The 25125-nt window shown below is 41.0% G+C and overlaps 1 protein-coding gene across 6 annotated transcripts in view; it reads right to left on the bottom strand.

The window, feature by feature from the left end:
- LOC129821085 (low-density lipoprotein receptor-related protein 1B-like) overlaps positions 1 to 25125 on the bottom strand; it is a 458866-nt gene that overhangs the window by 128432 nt on the left and 305309 nt on the right. For all 6 annotated transcript variants that reach the window (XR_008754267.1, XM_055878362.1, XM_055878363.1 and 3 more), the window contains 5 exons: positions 9214 to 9354; positions 8885 to 9010; positions 5489 to 5620; positions 892 to 1026; positions 545 to 674 (listed from right to left, as the gene is read on the bottom strand). Coding sequence is in view for 5 of the 6 variants with exons in the window: in XM_055878362.1 (XP_055734337.1) it covers positions 545 to 674; positions 892 to 1026; positions 5489 to 5620; positions 8885 to 9010; positions 9214 to 9354 (664 nt within the window). In the remaining variant the exon portion in view is untranslated. The remainder of the gene's footprint in view (positions 1 to 544; positions 675 to 891; positions 1027 to 5488; positions 5621 to 8884; positions 9011 to 9213; positions 9355 to 25125) is intronic.

The raw sequence follows: 25125 nt of genomic DNA on the forward strand, positions 1-25125 counted from the left end.
GGAACAGATATGAAAGGACAAATTGTGTGATCTAATGTGATACCAAAGTTATCAGAGGCTATGCAAGTGGAATCATATATTGTTACAATTTAGTTCTCCACAAAGCTCTTCTTACAGTAGGCATTTCACACTGTGTCAACACCAGATCATGAAAGTTTAGTGGCAAACTTAAAATGATTCATACTGCACTGCACAAAACAAACATCAATGCAGGGGAGATGTTCCTACTGGTAAGCCTAATGACATCAGTTGGCCTTCATCTGCTACATGATCTATTTTCAGTCCAGAAACAGCAGTATGACCCAATGATTATTATCCAGCAACATCTTGATCTCTTTCTGGAGGTGGTCAAGGCTGTCTGACTCATTTCACTCCCTGCTGGTCAAAAACATTTCCATTTCCTCTGCCCATTTTCAACTTGATCTCTTCTTAGTGACTGTCTGTTACCCATTCATCTTACACACACACACACACACACACACACACACACACACACACACACACACACACACACACACACACACACACACACACACACACACACCCTTTCTGCGGATGAACAGCAATGGCTCTAGGTTGGTCGAGTCCCTCGGAGATGACTACAGAACGGTAGGCACCACTAAGACGGGCAATCTCTATGAGGTTGAAACCATGGTCTGTCCAGTAAAGGTTACCTGTGGGAGGAACACAAAGATACTGGTATTAGAGTTGTACAAAGAACAGTTGTATAAAGGACAGTGTTACAATAGTTTAAATGCATACCTTTATTTATACAGGTTAGTCACATCGAGATAAAATCTCAGGAAATATTTAATGAAGGTACTGTATATCCACATAGCACCGCTTAAAGTGAGAAGACATTTTGTACATTTTACAGAAGACGATACTGACCAGCGATCCAGTCCACTGCGATGCCCTCTACCCTGCTGATGCCCGTGGTAATGATGTCCTCCCTCCAGGTCTGATCCCTCTTGGCTCTGGAGATTGTGTTCAGGCCCATGTCTGTCCAGTACACTGTGTCATTACCTGTGGAATGATAAGAAAACAAGTAAGAGAAATAACTGCACACTTGTGGTATTCTACAGTATGTTAGTTGGTGCATAGACTGCACACTTGTGGTATTCTACAGTATGTTAGTTGGTGCATAGACTGCACACTTGTGGTATTTTACAGTATGTTAGAAGGTGCATCGACTGCACACTTGTGGTATTCTACAGTATGTTAGTTGGTGCATCGACTGCACACTTGTGGTATTCTACAGTATGTTAGTTGGTGCATCGACTGCACACTTGTGGTATTCTACAGTATGTTAGTTGGTGCATCGACTGCACACTTGTGGTATTCTACAGTATGTTAGTTGGTGCATCGAATTGCACACTTGTGGTATTCTTTAGTAGTCATGTGTAAACTTGAGCTCGTCAGTAATAATTTTCACCTCAATTCCAAGTGTGTGGACATGATCTTTTTGTACTATTGTGGAAAATGTAGGCACAGAACATAGCCTCCCTATTAATGTTAGTGTTTTTTATGGAAGTAAGCTTATTATTATTACAACTACATGCTCCATTTCACAAAATGGGGATGTAAATTATGATTATTGTTCACATATCCACTCAGACCTTATTTCCTTGTTGAAATGCAACATCGGGACATGAAAAGGCTATTGTATACCAGGTTTTATTGGAAAATAAATTGCATATGTAAAACATAGCATCTAAAATGTTATGACCCTTTCTGATTATAACTCTATTTCACATACAACAGGATGAAATACAAAGTCATTCATTTCCGAGTCCAGCCTTAAAGCCTTAAGTACATTTCGTTATTTGCCTGTCAGTTCAGTGGGCCCTGGTTGTTGGAAGAATAGGCAGCGTTATGTGTTTATTTGCACCCTCCTGTTTATACAGAATTCACACTCCGTTAACACATATCTTACATGTGACAGGATCCAGCTGGAAGGCTTTCATCTTTTTTACGCACCAATGACCTGCTTCATAATGATATGCAAATTGTATGTGTGAGCTATCCACCGCTGCTGTTGCTGGTTGACTCTGTGCTTAGCTGGGTGCATGTTCACCTGTATAACAGCAACAAAGGGGAGGGCAACCAGGACCTTATGCATAGAAAAGCCTAAAACTAATTTTAGCTAAGGTTTAAGATTTGAAGTTTTTAGCTTTAGACTAGTTTCCTAATTTCCTAAAATGCAAGCTGTCGCACATCAAGATTACCATTGACATTCATGGTCTCTGAGATATTTCTGACATCCACTGTCTTTGAGCTTTTCGTACTGTGGGAACTGCTGCCTTGCAACACTTATTTTCTGCCATACCTTCATCCCACTGGACACACCACGTCATTTCAACGTGGATAATTGGGTAATATTTGGTTGAGACGTTGATCAATGAGGTTACAACCTATATTCACCCACTCAAAAGGAAAGCCAAAAGTTAGTTGTCATCCAAATGTCTATCACTGCGCTTTCATGACAACCATTTCAAAGCACAGCAAAAAGTTCAAATGGGACTACGTCAGATATGTTGTTTATTTCTACAACAGATGAATGTGTTCTCAATGTGCTTCATGTAATGGCACGACCACAGGATCTGGATTGCAGTTGAGATTACATTAAAAGTACATGGTTCAAGTGATCAATGCTGATTATTATTACATAATCTGTGAAGATCTCCACAGACCTGCGACGACCTATGCATGGTATCTTGAACATGCACGCTTTATATAACTACATAAAAATATATTTATAGTTACAGTAACCTCAAAATGTGACCATGTTACTCATTTTAAGTTTGAATGTTATATTAGTTTGGAAGATAGCGTTAACTTTAGGCTATTTACTGTATTACAATAGTAATATTGGATTGTGTTTGGTTGACAACAACCAAACATCAACATTTTAATGCTTTAATGCTTAGACAGTTCCATCTGAGCCACTGGCTTATTTACATTCTTTAATTTATTTTGGGGGTTGAGTTGGAGACGTGAATCCCATTATCATTTGTATACTTGTCAACAAGTTAATAGGCTACTTATTGTACTTCAAAAGTGATATTAAAAATTGTGTTTGGTTGTCAACGCAACCAAATATCAACATTTGCAGGAGATTTATATTCTGCTTGGATAGTGCCATCTGTGCCACTGACTTAACCTGACTTTAATTCCATTTTGTTTACAAATTAATCATTGATATGTTGGATTCACGTCTCCATCGCAAACAGAAATCTAAGTTGACAACCAAAAACAATATCACGAAATATCGTTACATTTGAAATGAATCAGAGCTTGAAACCCTTGGCCCATTGTATTGTCTATTTTTAGAAGAATTTTGGGTTGAATTATAATAATAGCTGTTGATGACTTTGCAAATACTATATAGGCCTAAATAACATCATTGAGTATACGTATATGAGTGATAAAGTATGGTCACATTTAATTTGCTCTCGTAAAATTACTTTGATAGCAACAGTGAATCTACAGTATTTCGTTTTTAAGTGGAGCTCTCTCAATAATCATTCTCATGACAGCACATTAGTAATATTTAGTGACAAATATCATAGCTAAGCAGGGTTTGGTTAAAATCCTGGATGGGAGAAAAAAGAGTAGCTGTATATAGATACATTTTATCTTCTATATATCGTTGAAGATCTGACATTGTTTTAGAGGTACAAATTCAACGTATTTTAAACAAAGTTTGTCTACGTTGAAATGTGGTTAACATGATGACATTATCCTCTGGTTGAAATTTCACCCTCAAAACAAAAGTTTACGATACTTTTTCCAAATCAAATATATTTGGTGTCCACATCACCAACAACCTATCATGGTCCAAATATACTAGGACGGTCGTGAAGAGGGCACGACATAGCCTATTCCCCCACAGGAGACTGAAAAGATTTGGCTATGGGTCCTCAGATCCTCAAAAAGGTTCTACAGCCGCACCATCGAGAGCATCCTGACTGGTTGCATCACTGCCTGGTATGGAAACTGCTCGGCCTCCGACCGCAAGGCACTATAGAGGGTAGTGCGTATGGCCCCGTACATCACTGGGGCCAAGTTTCCTGCCATCCGGACCTCTATACCAGGCGGTCAGAGGAAGGCCTGAAAAATTGTCAAAGACTCCAGCCACCTTAGTCATAGACTGTTCCAGCCACCCGAGTCATAGACTGCACAGAAAGCGGTACTGGAGTGCCAAGTCTATGTCCAAAAGGCTACTTAACAGCTTCTACCCCAAACCATAAGACTCCTCAACAGCTAATCAAATGGCTACACAGACCCCTCTTTTACACTGCTGCTACTCTCTGTTTATTATCTATGCATAGTCACTTTAACTATACCTTCACGTATATATTACCTCAACTAACCGGCTGCACATTGACTCTGTACCGGTACCCCCTGTATATAGCCTCACTATTGTTATTTTACTGCTGCTGTTTACTGCTGCTGTTTAATTATTTGTTAATTTTGTTACTTAAGGGCTTGTAAGTAAGCATTTCACTAAAAGGTCTACCTACACCTGTTGTATTCGGCGCATGTGACAAATACAATTTGATTTGTTTTCCACGTCACAATACATTTACAAATTGCATTGAAACAACGTTGATTCAACCAGTTTGTGACCAGTGGGATCCTATTCTATCAAATGTGGGCAGGTAACAGCTTTCCCCTCCACTCTTATCTCTAAATCATGTGATATTTTTGTAAACAAAGGTTTTATGCAACACTTACAATGCTACTGTGCGTGCATGTGCTAGAGAAAGCTTCTCTTTCTCAGTAGGCCTACATGGTTGTTGTCATCAAGGAGCGTTGTGGCAACATATACAGTATATGAAGCATAACTAGCCCTTAGTTCATTCATTTGACAGTGCACGTTCAAGCACTTGTCAGTGTAATAAATCCACCATATTTAGAACATGAATTATGCAAGAGAAAACACATTATATGACAAATGCCAGCACAAGCCATTGGGTTAATCCATTACCATTTCCTTGTTACCTTCATTTGATACAATATCTGGGGAATTGCTTTGTGTCAGGCTTGGTTCAGGGGCATGTGGAGAAACGGTTGGTGTTTCTCATGAGTCTCTACTAACATGGACTTATTACTCTTTCATCTGTGCAGCCCTCAACAGCACCACTAGACATTATTCAACAGGGTTAGAGAGAATACTACAATAAAGGTTTTTCTCTCTCTCATTTTTTTTTGCGTCTCTCTATCCCTCTCTCTCTATTTCTCCCTTTCTCTCGGCATTTTTCTCTTGATTACAAACTGCCATTTTGGGTAAGTTTTACATATGATGCGGAAGACGTCATGCAAGGAACAATATAAAGGGGTCATAAAATCAATGAACTGTAGGTTTAACTGTTGACTGAGGAGATGTAGTTAATGACCGTGTCCCCACTCTTATTTATTATGATCTGAGATCAGCAGTCCTACTCTGAGACGCGTTGTGAATATGGGCCCTGGTGGTACCTACCTGCATGGAAGTCCACCCCCACAGCGAACAGGGTCCCAGTAATGGGCATCAGAGCCTCCATGTTGTCATTGGGGTCCAAGGCAATTCCTCTGATCCCCTCATGGATGGAGTACATCAGAAATGACTCAATGCCTACAGAGTAGGAGACAAATTATTCCATTACTGTAACATACTGTTAGTCTCTTGTGAATTACCTAACGTAAATGCTGGGATATGTGGGACGGTAGCGTCCCACCTGGCCAACATCCAGTGAAAATGCAGAGCGCCAAATTCAAATAAATTACTATAAAAATTAAACGTTCATGAAATCACACATTCAATATACCAAATTAAAGCTACACTTTAATTTGGATGAATTAAAGTGTACGAATCCAGCCAACGTGTCAGATTTCAAAAATGCTTTACGGCGAACGCAAACAATGCTATTATCTGAGGATAGCACCCCAGCAAACAATCACAGACCATCATATTTCAACCCTCCCAGCGCGACACAAAACGCAGAAATAAAGATATAATTCATGCCTTACCTTTGACGAGATTCTTCTGTTGGCACTCCAATATGTCCCATAAACATCACAAATGGTCCTTTTGTTCGATTAATTCCGTCGATATATATTCAAAATATCCATTTATTTGGCGCGTTTGATCCAGAAAAACACCAGTTCCAACTCGCTCAACATGACTACAAAAGTTTTGTCCAAACATTTCAAACTACTTTTGTAATACAACTTTAGGTATTTTTTATGTAAACAATCGATAAAATTGAATATGGGATGATCTGCGTTCAATGCCGGAGGAAAACAATGTGTAGCATGCTTTCTGGTCACGCGCCTCTAACAAACAGTACACTTCACTCGAGTGTCATTCTGAACATGGCTACTTCTTTATTTTTCAAAGGAAAAACCTCAACCAATTTCTAAAGACTTTTGACATCCAGTGGAAGCGATAGGAACTGAAGGAAGGTCCCTTAGAAATCTGGATTCTCAATGAAAGTTCATTGAAAAGAGAGTGACCTCAAAAAAATAAAATCTTAATGGTTTGTCCTCGGGGTTTTGCCTGCCAAATAAGTTCTGTTATAGTCACATACATGATTCAAACAGTTTTAGAAATGCCACAGTGTTTTCTATCCAATACTAAAAATAATATGCATATATTAGCATCTGGGACTGAGTAGGAGGCAGTTTACTCTGGGCCTGCTTTTCATCCAAACGTGAAAATGCTGCCCCCTATCCATAAGAAGTTTGTTGTGCACACAATATGTGGTTCTGGATTCCAAGATTAACAAACTGTAAATAAATATGCATAGAGTACATTTATCACAGTCAAATTGAGTATGTTTTCATATAATTACAGAGGTTTCTATAGTACTTATTTGGAAACAGTGAATTCATGTTACAGACCTTGTGGTTACTCTAATGCTAGGGTGTCTGAACTGCTCGATGCATTTATTGCATGGTCACTTAGCCTGTCTAGGATCAGCGTGGCGCTAGCGGCACACCCCCCCCCCCACTGAAAAACCAGTGCCGCGAAATTCAAAAAAAATATTTTTTTTAAATATTTAACTTTCACACATTAAAGTCCAATACAGCTAATGAAAGACACAGATCTTGTGAATCCAGTCAACATTTCCGATTTTTAAAATGTTTTACAGGGAAGACACAATATGTAAAGATGTACATCTATTACCTAAAAACACATTAGCATAATCCACCATCTTTTATTTGTCCACCAACACCAGTAGCCATCACCAATTCGGCTAAACTAAGATATTTATAGCCCCTAACCAACAAAAAAACTCATTAGATGACAGTCTGATAACATATTTATGGTATGGGATAGGTTTTGTTAGAAAAAAGTGCATATTTCAGGTAGATGGCATAGTTTACAATTGCACCCACCGTCACAAATGGACTAGAATAATTACAATGAGCAACGTGTTTACCTAACTACTAATCATCAAACATTTCGTAAAAATACACAGCATACACGAATCGAAAGACACAGATCCTGTGAATACAGACAATATTTCAGATTTTCTAAGTGTCTTACAGCGAAAACACAATAAATCGTTATATTAGCTTAGCACATAGCAATTAGCAGCCCAGCATTGATTCTAGCCAAAGTGAGCGATAAAAGTCAACATCGCCAAAAGATATTAATTTTTTCACTAACCTTCTCAGAATTCTTCCGATGACACTCCTGTAACATCACATTACAACATGCATATACAGTTTGATCGAAAATGTTTATATTTAGCCACCAAAATCATGGTTAGACAATGTGAAATGTAGACAAGCTGGTAAAGAAAAAGTCCTTGCGCCACTTAGACAGTGATCTACTCTTATACATAAATACTCATAAACGTGACTAAAAAATATAGGGTGGACAGGGATTGATAGACAATTTAATTCTTAATACAATTGCGTTATTACATTTTTTAATTTATCCTTACTTTTCAATACAGTTTGCGCCAAGCGAAGCTACGTCAAAAAACATGGCGTCCTAAGCCACTAAAATGTTTCGACAGAAACACGATTTATCATAATAAAAATGTCCTACCTTGAGCTGTTCTTCCATCAGTATCTTGGGCAAAGGATCCTTTCTTGGGAGAAATCGTCTTTTGGTGGAAAGCTGTCCTCTTGCCATGTGGAAATGTCAACTGCGTTCGGGATGAACTGAAAAGCGTGCCCAACTTTTCACATCGTTGCAAAAATAAATGTCCCAAAATCGCACTAAACGGATATAAATTGCTATAAAACGCTTTAAATTAACTACCTTATGATGTTTTTAACTCCTATAACGAGTGAAAAGATGACCGGAGAAATATAACAGGCTAAACTAACGCTTGGAACAGGTGCGCGCCGGTGTCCTCTAGGCTCATGACGCAGCTCCAAAAGAATGACTAGCTTCAGGGTTTTTTCATTTGTAGGGCCTGTGAACGCGCAATCGACCCCATTGGAATCGTCATCACGTAAAGGCATCCAGGGGAAGACGTAAGAAGTGTCCGTATAGTCATAGCAATGACAGTGCCCTTTTAACTGACTTCAGAAGAGTGGCCAACATTTCTCAAATCTGACTCCATGTCAGGGAAATTGCTGTAGAATGGGCTCTGTTCCACTTAGAGACAAAATTTCAACTCCTATAGAAACTATAGACTGTTTTCTATCCAATAATAATAATAATATGCATATTGTACGATCAAGGATTTTGTGGGAAGCCGTTTAAAAAATTAGCCAAATTAGCATAAATAGTCTAAACAGCGCCCCCATCCCCAACAGGTGTGTGTCCTAAACAGCCCATAGAGCCAATAGGGCTCCGGTCAAATGTACTGCACTATATTAGGATGAGGGTGCTATTTGGGATGCACATTTAGTTAGAGCAGACTTGCAGTCTTACCCTCACAGGACATGCGGTCGGTGCGAAGGCTGTAGCCCACAGTACAGGAGCAGCTGCGGGTGTTCTCTGACGTGGGGAAGCAGAGCTGGGAGCAGCCTCCATTGTTCACCTGACACGGGTTCCTTCCTGGAAAGGCCATGGTGATTTGTGTATTAATAAGGATATAGGACACCATTGTTAGCTTCATGGACATCTTTACAAAGATAATATTTCAGATTTTATTCAGAGCACTATAGGTACTGTAATACATCATGGTGTCACATTTCTGGAAGTCAGTAGATGGAATTGATGTGCATAAATAAATGTGTGTCTACGTGTGTGTTCCTTACCTCTCTGTCCCTCCCTGTCGTAGACCTTCATGTGAACCACTCCGCTAGTCTTATTCCTCAGAACCACAGGATTTCGTCCGTCTCTCTTGTTCACCGTCCCCAGATGGGCTGAATCATCATCGGCCCACCACAGTTTGTTACCTGAAACAAGGAAATGTCCTTAGAAACCCCATTATCACCATATCTGTCTGAAATTGTTATTGTGTTATTTAACCCGTATTTATTCAAGAACTCCCATTGAGATCAACATACCTCTTTCACAAGGGACAACTACATATATTGCATGCATGAAAACTGGAATATATGAATTCTGACAATGCAATAGGCTACTAATGATGCAACGTTTCATGTAGTGAAATTCTCAAATGAAAAATAAACCAGTAGCGTTGTTGACCCAAAATACTCTATCCTGAGCCTCTACTACACACAGGTACGTGTTTGTTGATTTCCATGTTTGAGTGGACCTACTGCACTGTAGTAGACTGTAGAGTACCTGCCTGGTGTTGTTCATTACTATGTGCTTCTGAGCAGAAGCAGTGGTTAAGGAGAGGAGACTTGTATCATGAGTTTGGAGAGTGATGTGTCCATGTTTGCAGGTTGTGTGTGTGTGTGTGTGTGTGTGTCACAGGAGGTGGGCCCGTGGTAATGACTGGAGCGGAATCAGTGGAATGGCACCAAATACATCAAATCAAGTTTTATTTGTCACATGCGCTGAACACAACAGAAGTGGACCTTACAGTGAAATGCTTACTTACAAGCCCTTAACCAACAATGCAGTTTTAAGAAAATACCTAAAAAAAGCAAAAAATAAAAATTGGAAATAATTAAAGAGCAGCAGTCAATAGCAATAGCGGGGCTATATACAGGGGGTACCGGTACAGAGTCAATTTGCGGGGGTACCGGTGTCGAGGTAATTGAGGTAATATGTACATGTAGGTAGAGTTAAAGGGACAATGCATAGATAATAACAAAGTAGCAGCAGCGTAGAAGGGGGGGGGGGGGGGCAATGCAAATAGCCTGGGTAGCCATTTGATTAGATGTTCAGGAGTCTTATGGCTTCGGGGTAGAAGTTGTTTAGAACCCTCTTGGACCTAGACTTGGCACTCCGGTACCGCTTGCCGTGCAGTAGCAGAGAGAATAGTCTATTACTAGGCTGGCTGGAGTCTGACCATTTTTAGGGCCTTCCTCTGACACTGCCTGGTATAGAGGCCCTGGATGGCAGGAAGCTTGGCCCCAGTGATGTACGGCGCCGTACGCACTACCCTCTGTAGTACCTTACGGTTGGAGGCCGAGCAGTTGCCATACCAGGCAGTGATGCAACCCGTCAGGATGCTCTCGATGGTGCAGATGTAAAACCTTTTGAGGATCTGAGGACCCATAGCCAAATATTTTCAGTCTCCTGAGGGGAATAGGTTTTGTCGTGTCCTCTTCATGACTGTCTTGGTGTGATTGCACCACTACAGCTCTGTCGATGAGAATGGGGGCTCGGTCCTCTTTTTCCTGAAGTCCAAAATCATCTCCTTTGTTTTGATCACGTTGAGGGAGAGGTTGTTGTCCTTGCACCACACGGTCAGGTCTCTGACCTCCTCCCTATAGGCTGACTCATCGTTGTCGGTGATCAGGCCTACCACTGTTGTGTCATCAGCAAACTTAACGATGGTGTTGGAGTCGTGCATGGCATGGTTGAGGATCAGCATGGCAGATGTGTTGTTACCTACCCTTACCACCTGGGGGTGGCCCGTCAGGAAGTCCAGGATCCAGTTGCAGAGGGAGGTGTTTAATCCCAGGGTCCTTAACTTATTGATGAGCTTTGAGGGTACTATGGTGTTGAACTCTGAGCTGTTCACAATGAATAGCATTCTCACATAGGTGTTCCTTTTGTCCTGGTGTGAAAGGGCAGTGTGGAGTGCAATAGAGATTGCATCATCTGTGGATCTGTTGGTGTGGTATGCAAATTGGAGTCGGTCTAGGGTTTCTGGGATAATGATGTTGATGTGAGCCATGACCAGCCTTTCAAAGCATTTCTTGGCTACATACGTGAGTGTTACGAATCGGTAGTCATTTAGGCAGGTTACCTTAGTGTTATTGGGCACAGGCACTATGGTGGTCTGCTTAAAACATGTTGGTATTACAGAATCGGACAGGGAGAGGTTGAAAATGTCAGTGAAGATACTTGCCAGTCGGTCAGCGCATGCTCGGAGTACACGTCCTGGTAATCTGTCTGGCCCTGCAGCCTTGTGAATGTTGACCTGTTTAAAGGTCTTACTCACATCGGCTGCGGAGAGCGTGATTACACAGTCATCCGGATCATGGTTTGCAGGTGTGTGATGCCCTTCCATTTGCTCCGTTCCGGCCATTATTATGAGCCGTTCTCCCCTCAGCAGCCTCCTGTGGTGTGTATGCATCCCATTCAGGAGTGGAACTATCCCAGCCCCCCCCCCCCCCCCCCCCCCCCGGTTAAATCCAGTGACGCTCTCTATTGGCTTCAAACTGGAGTAGAGCAATTGCCTTGCCTCAGACGTGACAAGGCTTTTCCATTCAAAAACCCAGTGGAGTGCAATGAACCTCACTGAACAGGTGCAACCAAGCTCACCTAACACTGAACTGCTGAGAAGGCCTCAGAGTTGTACCCAGAATAAAAATTGGCCAATTCACCCAATCTGAATAGTGATCTATGAACAAAATGTGTTCTGAAGTTAGCAGAGGGACTAGACTTTTATATTTATTAGAAGTGCCATTATCAACAAAGATTCAGTACATCTTTCTCAACACATGTATGAGAATTGAAGTGTTGATATTTCAATGAGGCAGTGATTATGCACAGACGAGGTATTACCATTTTCAGTTGCAGACAGTGGATGTGCTTCAACAGAAAAATGACTTTCAAAGATATACAGTACTAGTCTGGTTAAGTGTGCCTTGAATTCAAAATAAATCACAGACAGTGTCACCAGCAAAGCACCCCCACACAATCATACCTCCCCCTCCATGCTTCACGGTGGGAACCACACATGCGGAGATCATCAGTTCACCTACTTTACATCTCACAAAGACACGGTGGTTGGAACCAAATATCTCAAATTTGGACTATTCAGACTAAAGGACATATTTCCAACGGTCTAATGTCCATTGCTCGTATTTCTTTGCCCAAGCAAGTCTTCTTCTTATTGTTGTCCTTCAGTAGTGGTTGACCATGAAGGCCTGATTCACGCAGTCTCCTGTGTCTGTTACTGGAACTCTGTGAAGCATTTATTTGGGCTGCAATCTGAGGTGCAGTTTACTCTGATGAATTTATCCTCTGCAGCAGAGGTAACTCTGGGTCTTCCATTCCTGTGGTGGTCCTCATGAGAGCCAGGATCATCATAGCACATGATGTTTTTTGCGACTGCACTTGAAGAAACTTTCAAAGTTCTTGAAATGTTCTGCATTGACTGACCTTCATGTCTTAAAGTAATGGTGGACTGTCATTTCTATTTGCTTATTTGAGCTGTTCTTGCCATTATATGGACTTGGTCTTTTACCAAATAGGGCTAACTTCTGTATACCTTACCTTACCTTGTCACAACACAACTGACTGTCTCAAACGCATTAAGGAAAGACATTTCACAAATTAACAAGGCACACCTGTTAATTGAAATGCACTCCAGGTGACTACCTAATAAAGCTGGTTGAAAGAATGCCAAGAGTGTGCAAAGCTGTCAAGGCAAAGGGTGGCTACTTTGAAGAATATATATTTTTTGCTTTATGGGCCTCTTAGACACTTTTTTGGTTACTATATGAATCCATATGTGTTATTTCATAGTTTTGATGTCTTCACTAGTATTCTACAATGGAGAAAATAGTAAAAGTAGAGAAAAACCCTTGAATGAGTAGGCGTTCAAAAATGTTGACTGGTACTGTATGTTTCTTTTATTCACAATTATTTCTTATTATTGTGTATATTTATATTAAATTGCAGAGCTGTGACAATTTATTGTCTGCTTTAAAGCTATTGATGTTATTGTTTGTGTTTATTGCTCGGTTCTGCAAATTAAATATCCTAACCATCATAACCTTTGTCAGCAAGGAAACTGCTAGATGATTCTGATCGAACTCTAGCAGTGTCTAAGAGGCCCATAAAGCAGTTTGGCCTTCAAATTGAGGAGGAATAAAAAAATGTGTCTTTCTTTTTATCAGATGTACATTTTGTCTTTACCCTTCATCATATCTAACCACATGCTATAATGAAGTACGATGCTACTTATTTACAATCACTTTCAAAATGTAGCCTAAGTCTCCGTTGTTGTAAAGGAGAGATGGAAGGAACCCACTACAGTTCAGTGAAATAGCTTTGGGATGAAAGTCAACGATAAAAGGAAAGTAAATCTCATTTTCTGGAATCAGCCAAATTGCTTTGAGTGAGACTGACAGCCTACATGCTGCTTCCCAAACAGTTGACCCTCCGGATCACCTAGTCCAGATTAACTGTGCTTTCTGCATTAATTTGTTGCTACTGGGGCCAGTGGGTAGTGGTGATTGCTTGGTTGTTGCTCATCATATTTAATTTAAACCTCAACCACTGGGTTTGATTCCAGGCAAGTGGAGGCTGATAGATGGATCACCCACACCGTCTAAACACCTAACCTAACCTCACCTAACACACATACAGGCACACAAACATAACTTCTAAACACAGGCCCTCAGATATCCGTTTAGCACAGCAAAAAACAGTAACACACAGCACCAGCATTTGAATGGATCAACCTGGTGTCACACACACTGCTTTCATTAACTCCATTCACAACTGTCCTTGGCAATCATCAGGATGCATCAGTGATTGTGCAAAAAATATGCAATTGTTAACATTTTGGGGGAATTGTCATTTGTTGTGACTAAGCTCGTCAAATCATCTGATAGCTACATCGACAACTATAATTATTTTGCTGCTCATTCTGAAACTTTGAGTTTCGAGTCTCAACATTCTGTTTTAATACTTCAACTGTACATTCTCATAATGGCGTTTGTCATGCAGCAGCAGGAATCAAATAGCAGTTAGTGTCCATTTCACATGACAGTGATAACAAGACAGCAGTGGGCTAAACTAAACTATAGATAACCCATCAGTATGCAGGGCACTCTTGGGCAAACCTGTCATTGATGGTAATACACATGCACACCAACACACACACTCACAGTCCCCTACTGTGGGGGGGGGGGGGGGGGGGGGGGGGGGCAATAGATCCAGGTCGGCCGCCTGTTAGATCTCAATCTCTCTTAATTGACACAGGCTGACGGTTGAGAACAAGCCTAACCACTACAAATACAGCATTTCATTGATTAACCCAAGGCAGACCAAAGGCTGCCGCTACAGGAAGGAAGTGTTGTTTAATCAGCGTTCAATAACTTTGATTCGCTAATGGAGCAGAGAAAATGGAAAGCAGTTTTCACATACACTACCGGTCAAAAGTTTTAGAACAACTACTCATTCATGGGTTTTTCTTCATTTTCTACATTGTATAAAAGTATTGAAGATATCAAAACTATGAAATAACACTTATGGAATCACGTAGTAACCAAAAAAGTGTTAAACATATCAAATAAATTTTCTATTTGTGATTCTTCAAATAGCCACCCTTTGACTTGGTGACAGCTATGCACACTCTTGGCATTCTCTCAACCAGCTTCACCTGGAATGCTTTTCAAACAGTCCTGAAGGAATTCCAACACATACTGAGCACTTGTTGGCTGCTATTCCTTCACTCTGTGGTTAGACTTATCCCAAACCATCTCAATTTGGTTGAGGTCAAGGGATTGTGGAGGCCAGATCATCTAATGCAGCATTCCATCACTCTCCTTCTTGGTCAAATAGCCCTTACACAGCCTGTGTTTTGGGTCATTGTCCTGGAAAAAAAATTATATCCCATCTGGTTTGGGCTTAATGGGACTGGCGTATCGCTGCAGAATGCTGTGGTAGCCATGCTGGTTAAATGTGCCTTGAATTTAAAATAAATCACAGACAGTGTCACCAGCAAAGCCCCCCCACACCACAACACCACCTCCTCAATGCTTTTCGGTGGGAAATACACATGCAGAGATCATCCGCTCACCTACACCGTGTCTCACAAAGACACGGAGGTTGGAACCAAATATATCAAATTTGGACTCATCAGACCAAAGGACAAATTTCCACCAGTCTAATGTCCATTGCTCATGTTTCTTGGCCCAAGCAAGTCACTTCTTCTTATTGGTGTCCTTTAGTAGTGGTTTCTTTGCAGCAATTCAACCATGAAGGCCTGATTCAAGCAGTCTCCTCTGAACAGTTGATGCTGAGATGGGTCTGTTACTTGAACTCTGTGAAGCATTTATTTGGGCTGCAATATCTGAGGCTGGTAACTCGAATGAACTTATCCTCTGCAGCAGAGGTAACTCTGGGTCTTCCATTCCTGTGGCGGTACTCATGAGAGCCAGTTTCATCATAGTGCTTGACGGTTTTTGCAACAGTACAAGAAGAAACTTCAAATCAAATTTATTTGTCACATACACATGGTTAGCAGATGTTAATGCGAGTGTAGCGAAATTTTTGTGCTTCTAGTTCCGACCATGCAGTAATATCTAACAAGTAATATAACCTAACAATTTCACAACAACTACCTTATACACACAAGTGTAAAGGAATGAATACGAATATGTACATACAAATATTTGAATGAGTGATGCCCGAACGGCATTGGCAAGATGCAGTAGATGGTATAGAGTACAGTATATACATATGAGATGAGTAATGTAGGGTATGAAAACATTATATAAAGTGGCATTGTTTAAAGTGGCTAGTGATACATTACATCAAGATGGCAAGATGCAGTAGATGGTATCGAGTACAGTATATACATATGAGATGAGTAATGTAGGGTATGAAAACATTATATAAAGTGGCATTGTTTAAAGTGGCTAGTGATACATTTAATTACATCAAGATGGCAAGATGCAGTAGATGGTATAGCGTACAGTATATACATATGAGATGAGTAATGTAGGGTATGTAAGCATTATATAAAGTGGCTAGTGATAAATTGATTACATCCATTTTTCCATTATTAAAGTGGCTAGAGTTGAGTCAGTATGTTGGCAGCAGCCACTCAATGTTAGTGAAGGCTGCTTAACAGTGTGATGGCCTTGAGATAGAAGCTGTTTTTTAGTCTCCCGGTCCCTGCTTTGATGTACCTTTACTGACCTCGCCTTCTGGATGATAGCGGGGTGAACAGGCAGTGGCTCGGGTGGTTGTTGTCCTTGATGATCTTTTTGACCTTCCTGTGACATCGGGTGATGTAGGTGTCCTGGAGGGCAGGTAGTTTGCACCCGGTGATGCGTTGTGCAGATCTCACTACCCTCTGGAGAGCCTTACGGTTATGGACGGAGCAGTTGCCGTACCAGGCGGTGATACAGCCCGACAGGATGCTCTCGATTGTGCATCTGTAAAAGTTTGTGAGTGTTTTTGGTGACAAGCCTCATTTCTTTAGCCTCATGAGGCTTCAGCCTCATTTTCCACCCTCTCCACTACTGTCCCGTCAATGTAGATAGGGTGCTGCTCCCTCAAGTCAATGATCGTCTCCTTTGTTTTGTTGACATTGAGTGTGAGTTTATTTTCCTGACACCACACTCCGAGGGCCCTAACCTCCTCCCTGTAGACCGTCTCGTCAATGTTGGTAATCAAGCCTACCACCGTAGTGTCGTCTGCAAACTTGATGATTGAGTTGGAGGCATGCATGGCCACGCAGTCGTGGGTGAACAGGGAGTACAGGAGAGGGCTGAGAACGCACCCTTGTGGGGACCCAGTGTTGAGGATCAGCGGGGTGGAGATGTTGTTACCTACCCTCACCACCTGGGGGCGGTCCATCAGGAAGTCCAGGACCCAGTTGCACAGGGCGGGGTCCAGACCCAGGGTCTCGAGCTTAATGACGAGTTTGGAGGGTACTATTGTGTTAAATGCTGAGCTGTAATCGATGAACAGCATTTTTACATAGGTGTTCCTCTAGGCAGATGGTTTAGGGCAGTGTGCAGTGTGATGGCGATTGCGTCGTCTGTGGACCTATTGGAGCGGTAAGCAAATTGGAGTGGGTCTAGGGTGTCTGGTAGGGTGAAGGTGATATTACATTACATTTAAGTCATTTAGCAGACGCTCTTATCCAGAGCGACTTACAAGTACATACATTCATACTTTTTTGTACTTGATATGGTCCTTGACTAGTCTCTCAAAGCACTTCATGATGACGGAAGTGAGTGCTACAGGGCGGTAGTCATTTAGCTCAGTTACCTTAGCTTTCTTGGGAAAGGGAAAACAATTGTGGCCCTCTTGAAGCATGTGGGAACAGCAGACTGGGATAAGGATTGATTGAATATGTCTGTAAACACACCAGCCAGCTGGTCTGCTCATGCTCTGAGGACACGGCCTGGGATGCCGTCTGGGCCTGCAGCCTTGCGAAGGTTAACACGTTTAAATGTTTTACTCACGTTGGCACACGAAGGATCTAAGAAATTTTCCGCATTGACAGACCTTCAGATCTTAAAGTAATGATGGACTGTCATTTCTTTTTGCATATTTGAGCTGTTCTTGCCATAATATGGACTTGGTCTTTTAACAAATAGGGCTATCTTCTGTCACAACACAACTGATTGGCTCCAACATTAAGGAGGAAAGAAATTCCACAAATTAACTTTTGTTTAACACTTTTTTGCTTACTACATGATTCCATGTGTTATTTCATAGTTTTGATGTCTTCACTATAAGTCTACAATGTATAAAATAGTAAAAATCAAGAAAAACCCTTGAATAAGTTGGTGATCTAAAACTTTTGACCGGTAGTGTATATTCATTGTATTTTTGTATAGCAATAATTACATTTTTTATATAAATTATTCAAAAAAATATATACTGAAATAAAACATTAATTGATTTCAATAATTCTATTTTTTTATATCTATAATTACACGTTTTATATTAAAATGTATATGACAAATGACCTTCATGGGTGTGGGATTACATTTGCATGCTCCAACATACAGTTGCTAGTGAAAGTCTACACACGCCACCACATTATTCATCTTATTCAAAATTCACACTTGTAATGGCTGCCAATGGTGCTTCCACCAAGAAATAACTATGGCAGGGCCACCAGAAAACGTGTGGAGAGGCAGCATTTGCCACAGCACTTTTCTACTCACTTTTGATTTAGTTGAATAAAATATATTGAAGTAAAGCGTTAAGTCAATACGAGGGCGCTGTTTCCACTTTGGAAAAAATCTACATAATCACAATGTATAACCACGGTTTGCAGCTCTAAATATGCAGATTATCGAACATAACATAAGTGTATTGTATAACCTGATGTTATAAGACTGTCATCTGATGAAGTTGGTCAAGGTTAGTGATTAATTTTATATCTTTTGCTGGTTTTTGCGAATGCTATCTATGCGGTGAATAAATGCGGTTGTGTGTTTGGCTATTGTGGTAAGCTAATATAATGCTATATTGTGTTTTCGCTGTAAAACACTTAAAAAAATCAGAAATATTGGCTGGATTCACAAGATGTTTATCTTTCATTTGCTGTACACCATGTATTTTTCATAAATGTTTTATGATGAGTATTTAGGTATTTCACGTTGCTCTCTGTAATTATTCTGGCTGCTTTGGTGATATTTTTGATGGTAGCTGCAATGTAAAACTATGATTTATACCTCAAATATGCACATTTTCGAACAAAACATTCATTTATTGTATAACATGTTATAAGACTGTCATCTGATGAAGTTGTTTCTTGGTTAGTGACTAATTATATCTCAATTTGGTCGGTTTTGTGATAGCTACCTATGCGGTAGAAAAATTGTGAAAATATGCAGTTGAGTCTTTGGCTATTGTGGTTAGCTAATAGAAATACATATTGTTTTCGCTGTAAAACATTTAAAAAATCGGAAATGATGGCTGGATTCACAAGATGTTTATCTTTCATTTGCTGTATTGGACTTGTGATTTCATGATATTTATATGCTATTATTTACTTGTGGCGCTATGCTAGGCTATGCTAGTCAGCTTTTACTGATGAGGATGCTCCCGGATCCGGGATGGGTGTTAAGTAGAGGTTAAAAATAGGGGCAAAGTGCGTGTTTTGAAAATATCAATAGTGAGTCTATATACAGGGGGGTACCAATACAGAGTCAATGTGCGGGGTCAACGGTTAGTTGAGGTAATATGCACATGTAGGTAGAGTTAGTGACTATGCATAGATGATAACAACAGAGTAGCAGCGGTGTAAAAGAAGGGGAGAGGGGGGCCAATGCAATAGTCTGGGTAGCTGTTCAGGAGTCTTATGGCTTGGGGGTAGAAGCTGTTTAGAAGCCTCTTGGACCTAGACTTGGCAGTCCAGTACCGCTTGCCGTGCGGTAGCAGAGAGAGCAGTGTATGACTGGGGTGGCTGGAGTCTGACAATTTTTAGGGCCTTCCTCTGACACATCCTGGTATAGAGGTCCTGGATGGCAGGAAGCTTGGCCCCAGTGACGTATTGGAGGCCGAGCAGTTGCCATACCAGGCAGTGATGCAACCAGTCAGGATGCTCTCGATGGTGCAGCTATAGAACCTTTTGAGGATCTGAGAACCCATGCCAAATCTTTTCAGTCTCCTGAGGGGGAATAGGTTTTGTCATGCCCTCTTCATGACTGTCTTGGTGTGCTTGAACCATGTTAGTTTGTTGGTGATGTGGACATAAAGGAACTTGAAGCTCTCAACCTAGTCCACTGCAGCCCCGTCGATGAGAATGGGGGTGTGCTCAGTCCACCTTTTCCTATAGTCCACAATCAACTCATTTGTCTTGATCACGTTGAGTGAAAGGTTATTGTCCTGGCACCACGTGGCCAGGTCTCTGACCTCCTCCCTATAGGCTGTCTCATCGTTGTCTGTGATCAGACCTACCACTGTTGTGTCATCAGCAAACTTAATGATGGTATTGGAGTCGTTCCTGGCCGTGCAGTCATGAGTGAACAGGGAGTACAGGAGGCTCAGAGTGGCAGATGTGTTGTTACCTACCCTTACCACCTGGGGGCGGCCCGTCAGGAAGTCCAGGATCCAGTTGCAGAGGGAGGTGTTTAGTCCCAGGGTTCTTAGCTTATTGATGAGCTTTGAGGGCACTATGGTGTTGAATGCTGAGCTGTAGTCAATGAATAGCATTCTCACATACAGTGGGGCAAAAAAGTATTTAGTCAGCCACCAATTGTGCAAGTTCTCCCACTTAAAAAAATGAGAGAGGCCTGTAATTTTCATCATAGGTACACTTCAACTATGACAGACAAAATGAGAAAAAAAATCACCAAAATCACATTGTAGAATTTTATATGAATTTATTTGCAAATTATGGTGGAAAATAAGTATTTGGTCACCTACAAACAAGCAAGATTTCTGGCTCTCACAGACCTGTAACTTCTTCTTTAAGAGGCTCCTCTGTCCTCCACTCGTTACCTGTATTAATGGCACCTGTTTGAACTTGTTATCTTCTTATGGCTGCAAGGGGCAGCACTGAGTAACCTGAAAAGAGGTGGCCATTTCAAACGGCCTCCTACTCAATTCTTGCTCGTACAATATGCATATTATCATTTCTATTGGATAGAAAACACTCTCTAGTTTCTTAAACCGTTTGAATTATTTCTCTAAGTGAACCAGAACTCTTTCTGCAGCCCATTTCCTATCCGGAAGTGAGATTTCCAAATGCGAGGTCTTTTTTCAAGAGCTTGTCTATGAAAGGGCATGTCACTTGGGACCATAGAAACACGTCATACGCCTTCCCCTGGGTGTCATGTGGAAGTGAGAGCAGAAAGGACTTGAATATCTCGTTCAGGGATTGAATACAGCCTCTTGGAGTGAGAGGTCTGCCATAATTTTTTCTCTCGAAGGGGCGAAGTTGGACCTAGTATTGCCTCCTGGAAAACCGTCGTTATAGGTGAATATAATCTCCGGCTTCGATTTTACTTGATACATGTCACAATATCATCCTAAAGTATGTTTTTTCAATATAGTTTGATTATATTATTGAAATTTATTCGGGACTTTAGACGTGATGCGTTGGAAGAATTCTTTCAAGAAGGAGAGGTTAGCGCCACACGGCCAGTGTGCTTGCTAATTCAAGAGGGAAATAGTTCGTTCTGGATCCAAACAAAGACCGTTCTGGACAATGGACCCCTTTACAACATTCTGATGGAAGATAAACAAAGATAAGGACCCATTTTGGGATGCTATTTCATATATCTGTCGAGCTGTGCTATCGCTAACGATTACTTGGAATCAATGCTGTTGTGTGTTCGCCATTGCAGTAAGCTAATATAACGATATATTGTGTTTTCGCTGTAAAACACTTAGAAAATCGGAAATATTGTCTGTATTCACAAGATCTTTGTCTTTCATTTTGCTATACACCATATATTTTTCTGAAATGTTTTATGATGAGTAATTAGGTAGTGGACGTTGGTGTCTGTATTTACTCTGGCTACTCCCGTGCTATTTCTGACTGTAGCTATTTATTTATTTATTTATTTATTTTTATTTTATTTATTTTATTTAACCTTTATTTAACCAGGTAGGCAAATTGAGAACACGTTCTCATTTACAATTGCGACCTGGCCAAGATAAAGCAAAGCAGTTCGACACATACAACAACACATAGTTACACATGGAGTAAAAACAAACACAGCTATGATGGTAGCATCAATGTAAAACTGATTTATAGCTCAAATATGCACATTTTTCGAACAAAATATAGATTTATTGTGTAACATGTTATAGGACTTTCATCTGAGGAAGTTGTTTCTAGGTTTGTTTGGTTGGATCTTGGTTAGTTAGGTTGGCTTTGTGCATGCTACCTGTGCTGTGAAAAATCTCTGTCCTCTTTTGTATTTGGTGGTGAACTAACATAAATATACGTGGTGTTTTTGCTGTAAAACATTTTAAAAATCGGACACGTTGGCTGGATTAACTGCTGTATTGGACTTGTTAATGTGTGAAAGTTAAATATTTAAAAAAAAATAGATTTTGAATTTCGCGCCCTGCACCTGAGCTGGATGTTGTCATAAATGTACCGGTGTCGGGCTGCAGCCATAACAGGTTATCAGTATAAAAGACACCTGTCCACAACCTCAAACAGTCACACTCAAAACTCCACTATGGCCAAGACCAAAGAGCTGTCAAAGGACACCAGAAACAAAATTGTAGACCTGCACCAGGCTGGGAAAACTGAATCTGCAATAGGTAAGCAGCTTGGTTTGAAGAAATCAACTGTGGGAGAAATTATTAGGAAATGGAAGACATACAAGACCACTGATAATCTAGCTCGATCTGGGGCTCCACGCAAGATCTCACCCCGTGGGGTCAAAATTATCACAAAAACGGTGAGCAAAAATCCCAGAACCACACGGGGGGACCTAGTGAATGACCTGCAGAGAGCTGGGACCAAAGTAACAAAGCTTACCATCAGTAACATACTACGCCGCCAGGGACTCAAATCCTGCAGTGCCAGACGTGTCCCCCTGCTTAAGCCAGTACATGTCCAGGCCCGTCTGAAGTTTGCTAGAGAGCATTTGGATGATCCAGAAGAAGATTGGGAGAATGTCATATGGTCAGATGAAACCAAAAAAGAACTTTTTGGTAAAAACTCAACTCGTCGTGTTTGGAGGACAAAGAATGCTGAGTTACATCCAAAGAACACCATACCTACTGGGATGCATGGGGGTGGAAACATCATGCTTTGGGGCTGTTTTTCTGCAAAGGGACCAGGACGACTGATCCGTGTAAAGGACAGAATGAATGGGGCCATGTATCGTGAGATTTTGAGTGAAAACCTCCTTCCATCAGCAAGGGCATTGAAGATGAAACGTGGCTGGGTCTTTCAGCATGACAATGATCCCAAACACACCGCCCGGGCAATGAAGGAGTGGCTTCGTAAGAAGCATTTCAAGGTCCTGGAGTGGCCTAGCCAGTCTCCAGATCTCAACCCCATAGAAAATCTTTGGAGGGAGTTGAAAGTCCGTGTTGCCCAGCAACAGCCCCAAAACATCACTGCTCTAGAGGAGATCTGCATGGAGGAATGGGCCAAAATATCAGCAACAGTGTGTGAAAACCTTGTGAAGACTTACAGAAAACGTTTGACCTCTGTCATTGCCAACAAAGGGTATATAACAAAGTATTGAGAAACTTTTGTTATTGACCAAATACTTATTTTCCACCATAATTTGCAAATAAATTCATTAAAAATCCTACAATGTGATTTTCTGGACTTTCTTTCCTCATTTTGTCTGTTATAGTTGAATTGTACTTATGATGAAAATTACAGGCCTCTCTCATCTTTTTAAGTGGGAGAACTTGCACAATTGGTGGATGACTAAATACTTTTTTGCCCCACTGTAGGTGTTCCATTTGTACAGGTGGGAAAGGGCAGTGTGGAGTGCAATAGAGAATGCATCATCTGTGGATCTGTTGGGGCAGTATGTAAATTGGAGTGGGTCTAGGATTTCTGGGATAATGGTGTTGATGTGAGCCATGACCAGTCTTTCAAAGCACTTCATGGCTACAGACGTGAGTGCTACGGGTCGGTAGTCATTTAGGCAGGTTACCTTAGTGTTCTTAGGCACAGGCACTATGGTGGTCTGCTTAAAACATGTTGGTATTATAGACTCGGAAAGGGAGAGATTGAAAATGTCAGTGAAGATACTTGCTAGTTGGTCAGCGCATGCTCGCAGTACACGTCCTGGTAATCCGTCTGGCCCTGCGGCCTTGTGAATGTTGACCTGTTTAATAAACTTCTTACTCACATCGGCTGCGGAGAGAGTGATCACACAGTCTCCCGAAACAGCTGGTGCTCTCATGCATGTTTCAGTTTTATTTACCTCGAAGCAAGCATAGAAGTAGTTTAGTTCGTCTGGTAGGATCGTGTCACTGTGCAGCTCTCGGCTGAAGGTGAAGTTGCGCTGAAGGTGCGCTCTCCACTTTCCTCTGGTATTTATTTAGCAACTGTGATAACACATCACTCCAGACACAAGCAACAACTCATACATAAATGTAGCCGCCTATACACCTAAACATTAGTGATCTGACATACTGTACTGCATGGAAATGTGACTATTTTTCAGTGATCGACTGTAGGCTACTAACAGCAGCTGCATCCGCTCTATCCCTCTGTCCAGGGTAAACGAAGCGGTAACGCTCTGCATTTAGAGCCCATTTGTTTGTGAGAAAATGTGAATGGGATCAAATTTGATTTATATTCAAACCTAGACTTTTTAAATCTAAAATTATTAACTGAAATTAATCAATAAACACAATAGCTGACAGACTGAGTTAACTTTTAATTAGGCCAACAGATGCATAGGGCAGGACTACACAAATGCAAACCAGCATAAAGCAAGCGCAGCCCTGTGAGTTTCATTTTCCCATCATGTTTCTTTCTCTGTGTCTGTGTATAGGAATCCCCTTAGTTCTTTTTTCACATATAATTCATATGAACAAGTACAAGGTTGCTGCATGCGAACTGATTAGAAAAACTCTGGTCCCATCATAACCCATATTAAACGTTTTTTTTATAACACATTACTCCCGTCATACCATATAAGGTCCAGTTTTTTTACTTGTCAGGTTACCAGATCAGGAAAAATGATGGGCCCCAGAATTCCACCACACCACTCTGGGACCTGTAGTACCACCTCTGAACTATGTGGTGTGAAGACATACAATACGCAAACAAGACATTTTGGTTGATTTATTAGTATTAATTTGTTAACATTTCCACGATTGTTCTTTCATTTTAGAAATATGGAGTAGCTTCTGTACGTCGGTAGGAAAAAAATCGAATGTAATAATTTTGTTTTACATTTAATTTTAAGGCCACAAAATATAAAGACTCTCTC

This window comes from Salvelinus fontinalis, chromosome 23 (assembly GCF_029448725.1).
Source record: "Salvelinus fontinalis isolate EN_2023a chromosome 23, ASM2944872v1, whole genome shotgun sequence".
Classification (NCBI taxonomy): domain Eukaryota; kingdom Metazoa; phylum Chordata; class Actinopteri; order Salmoniformes; family Salmonidae; genus Salvelinus; species Salvelinus fontinalis.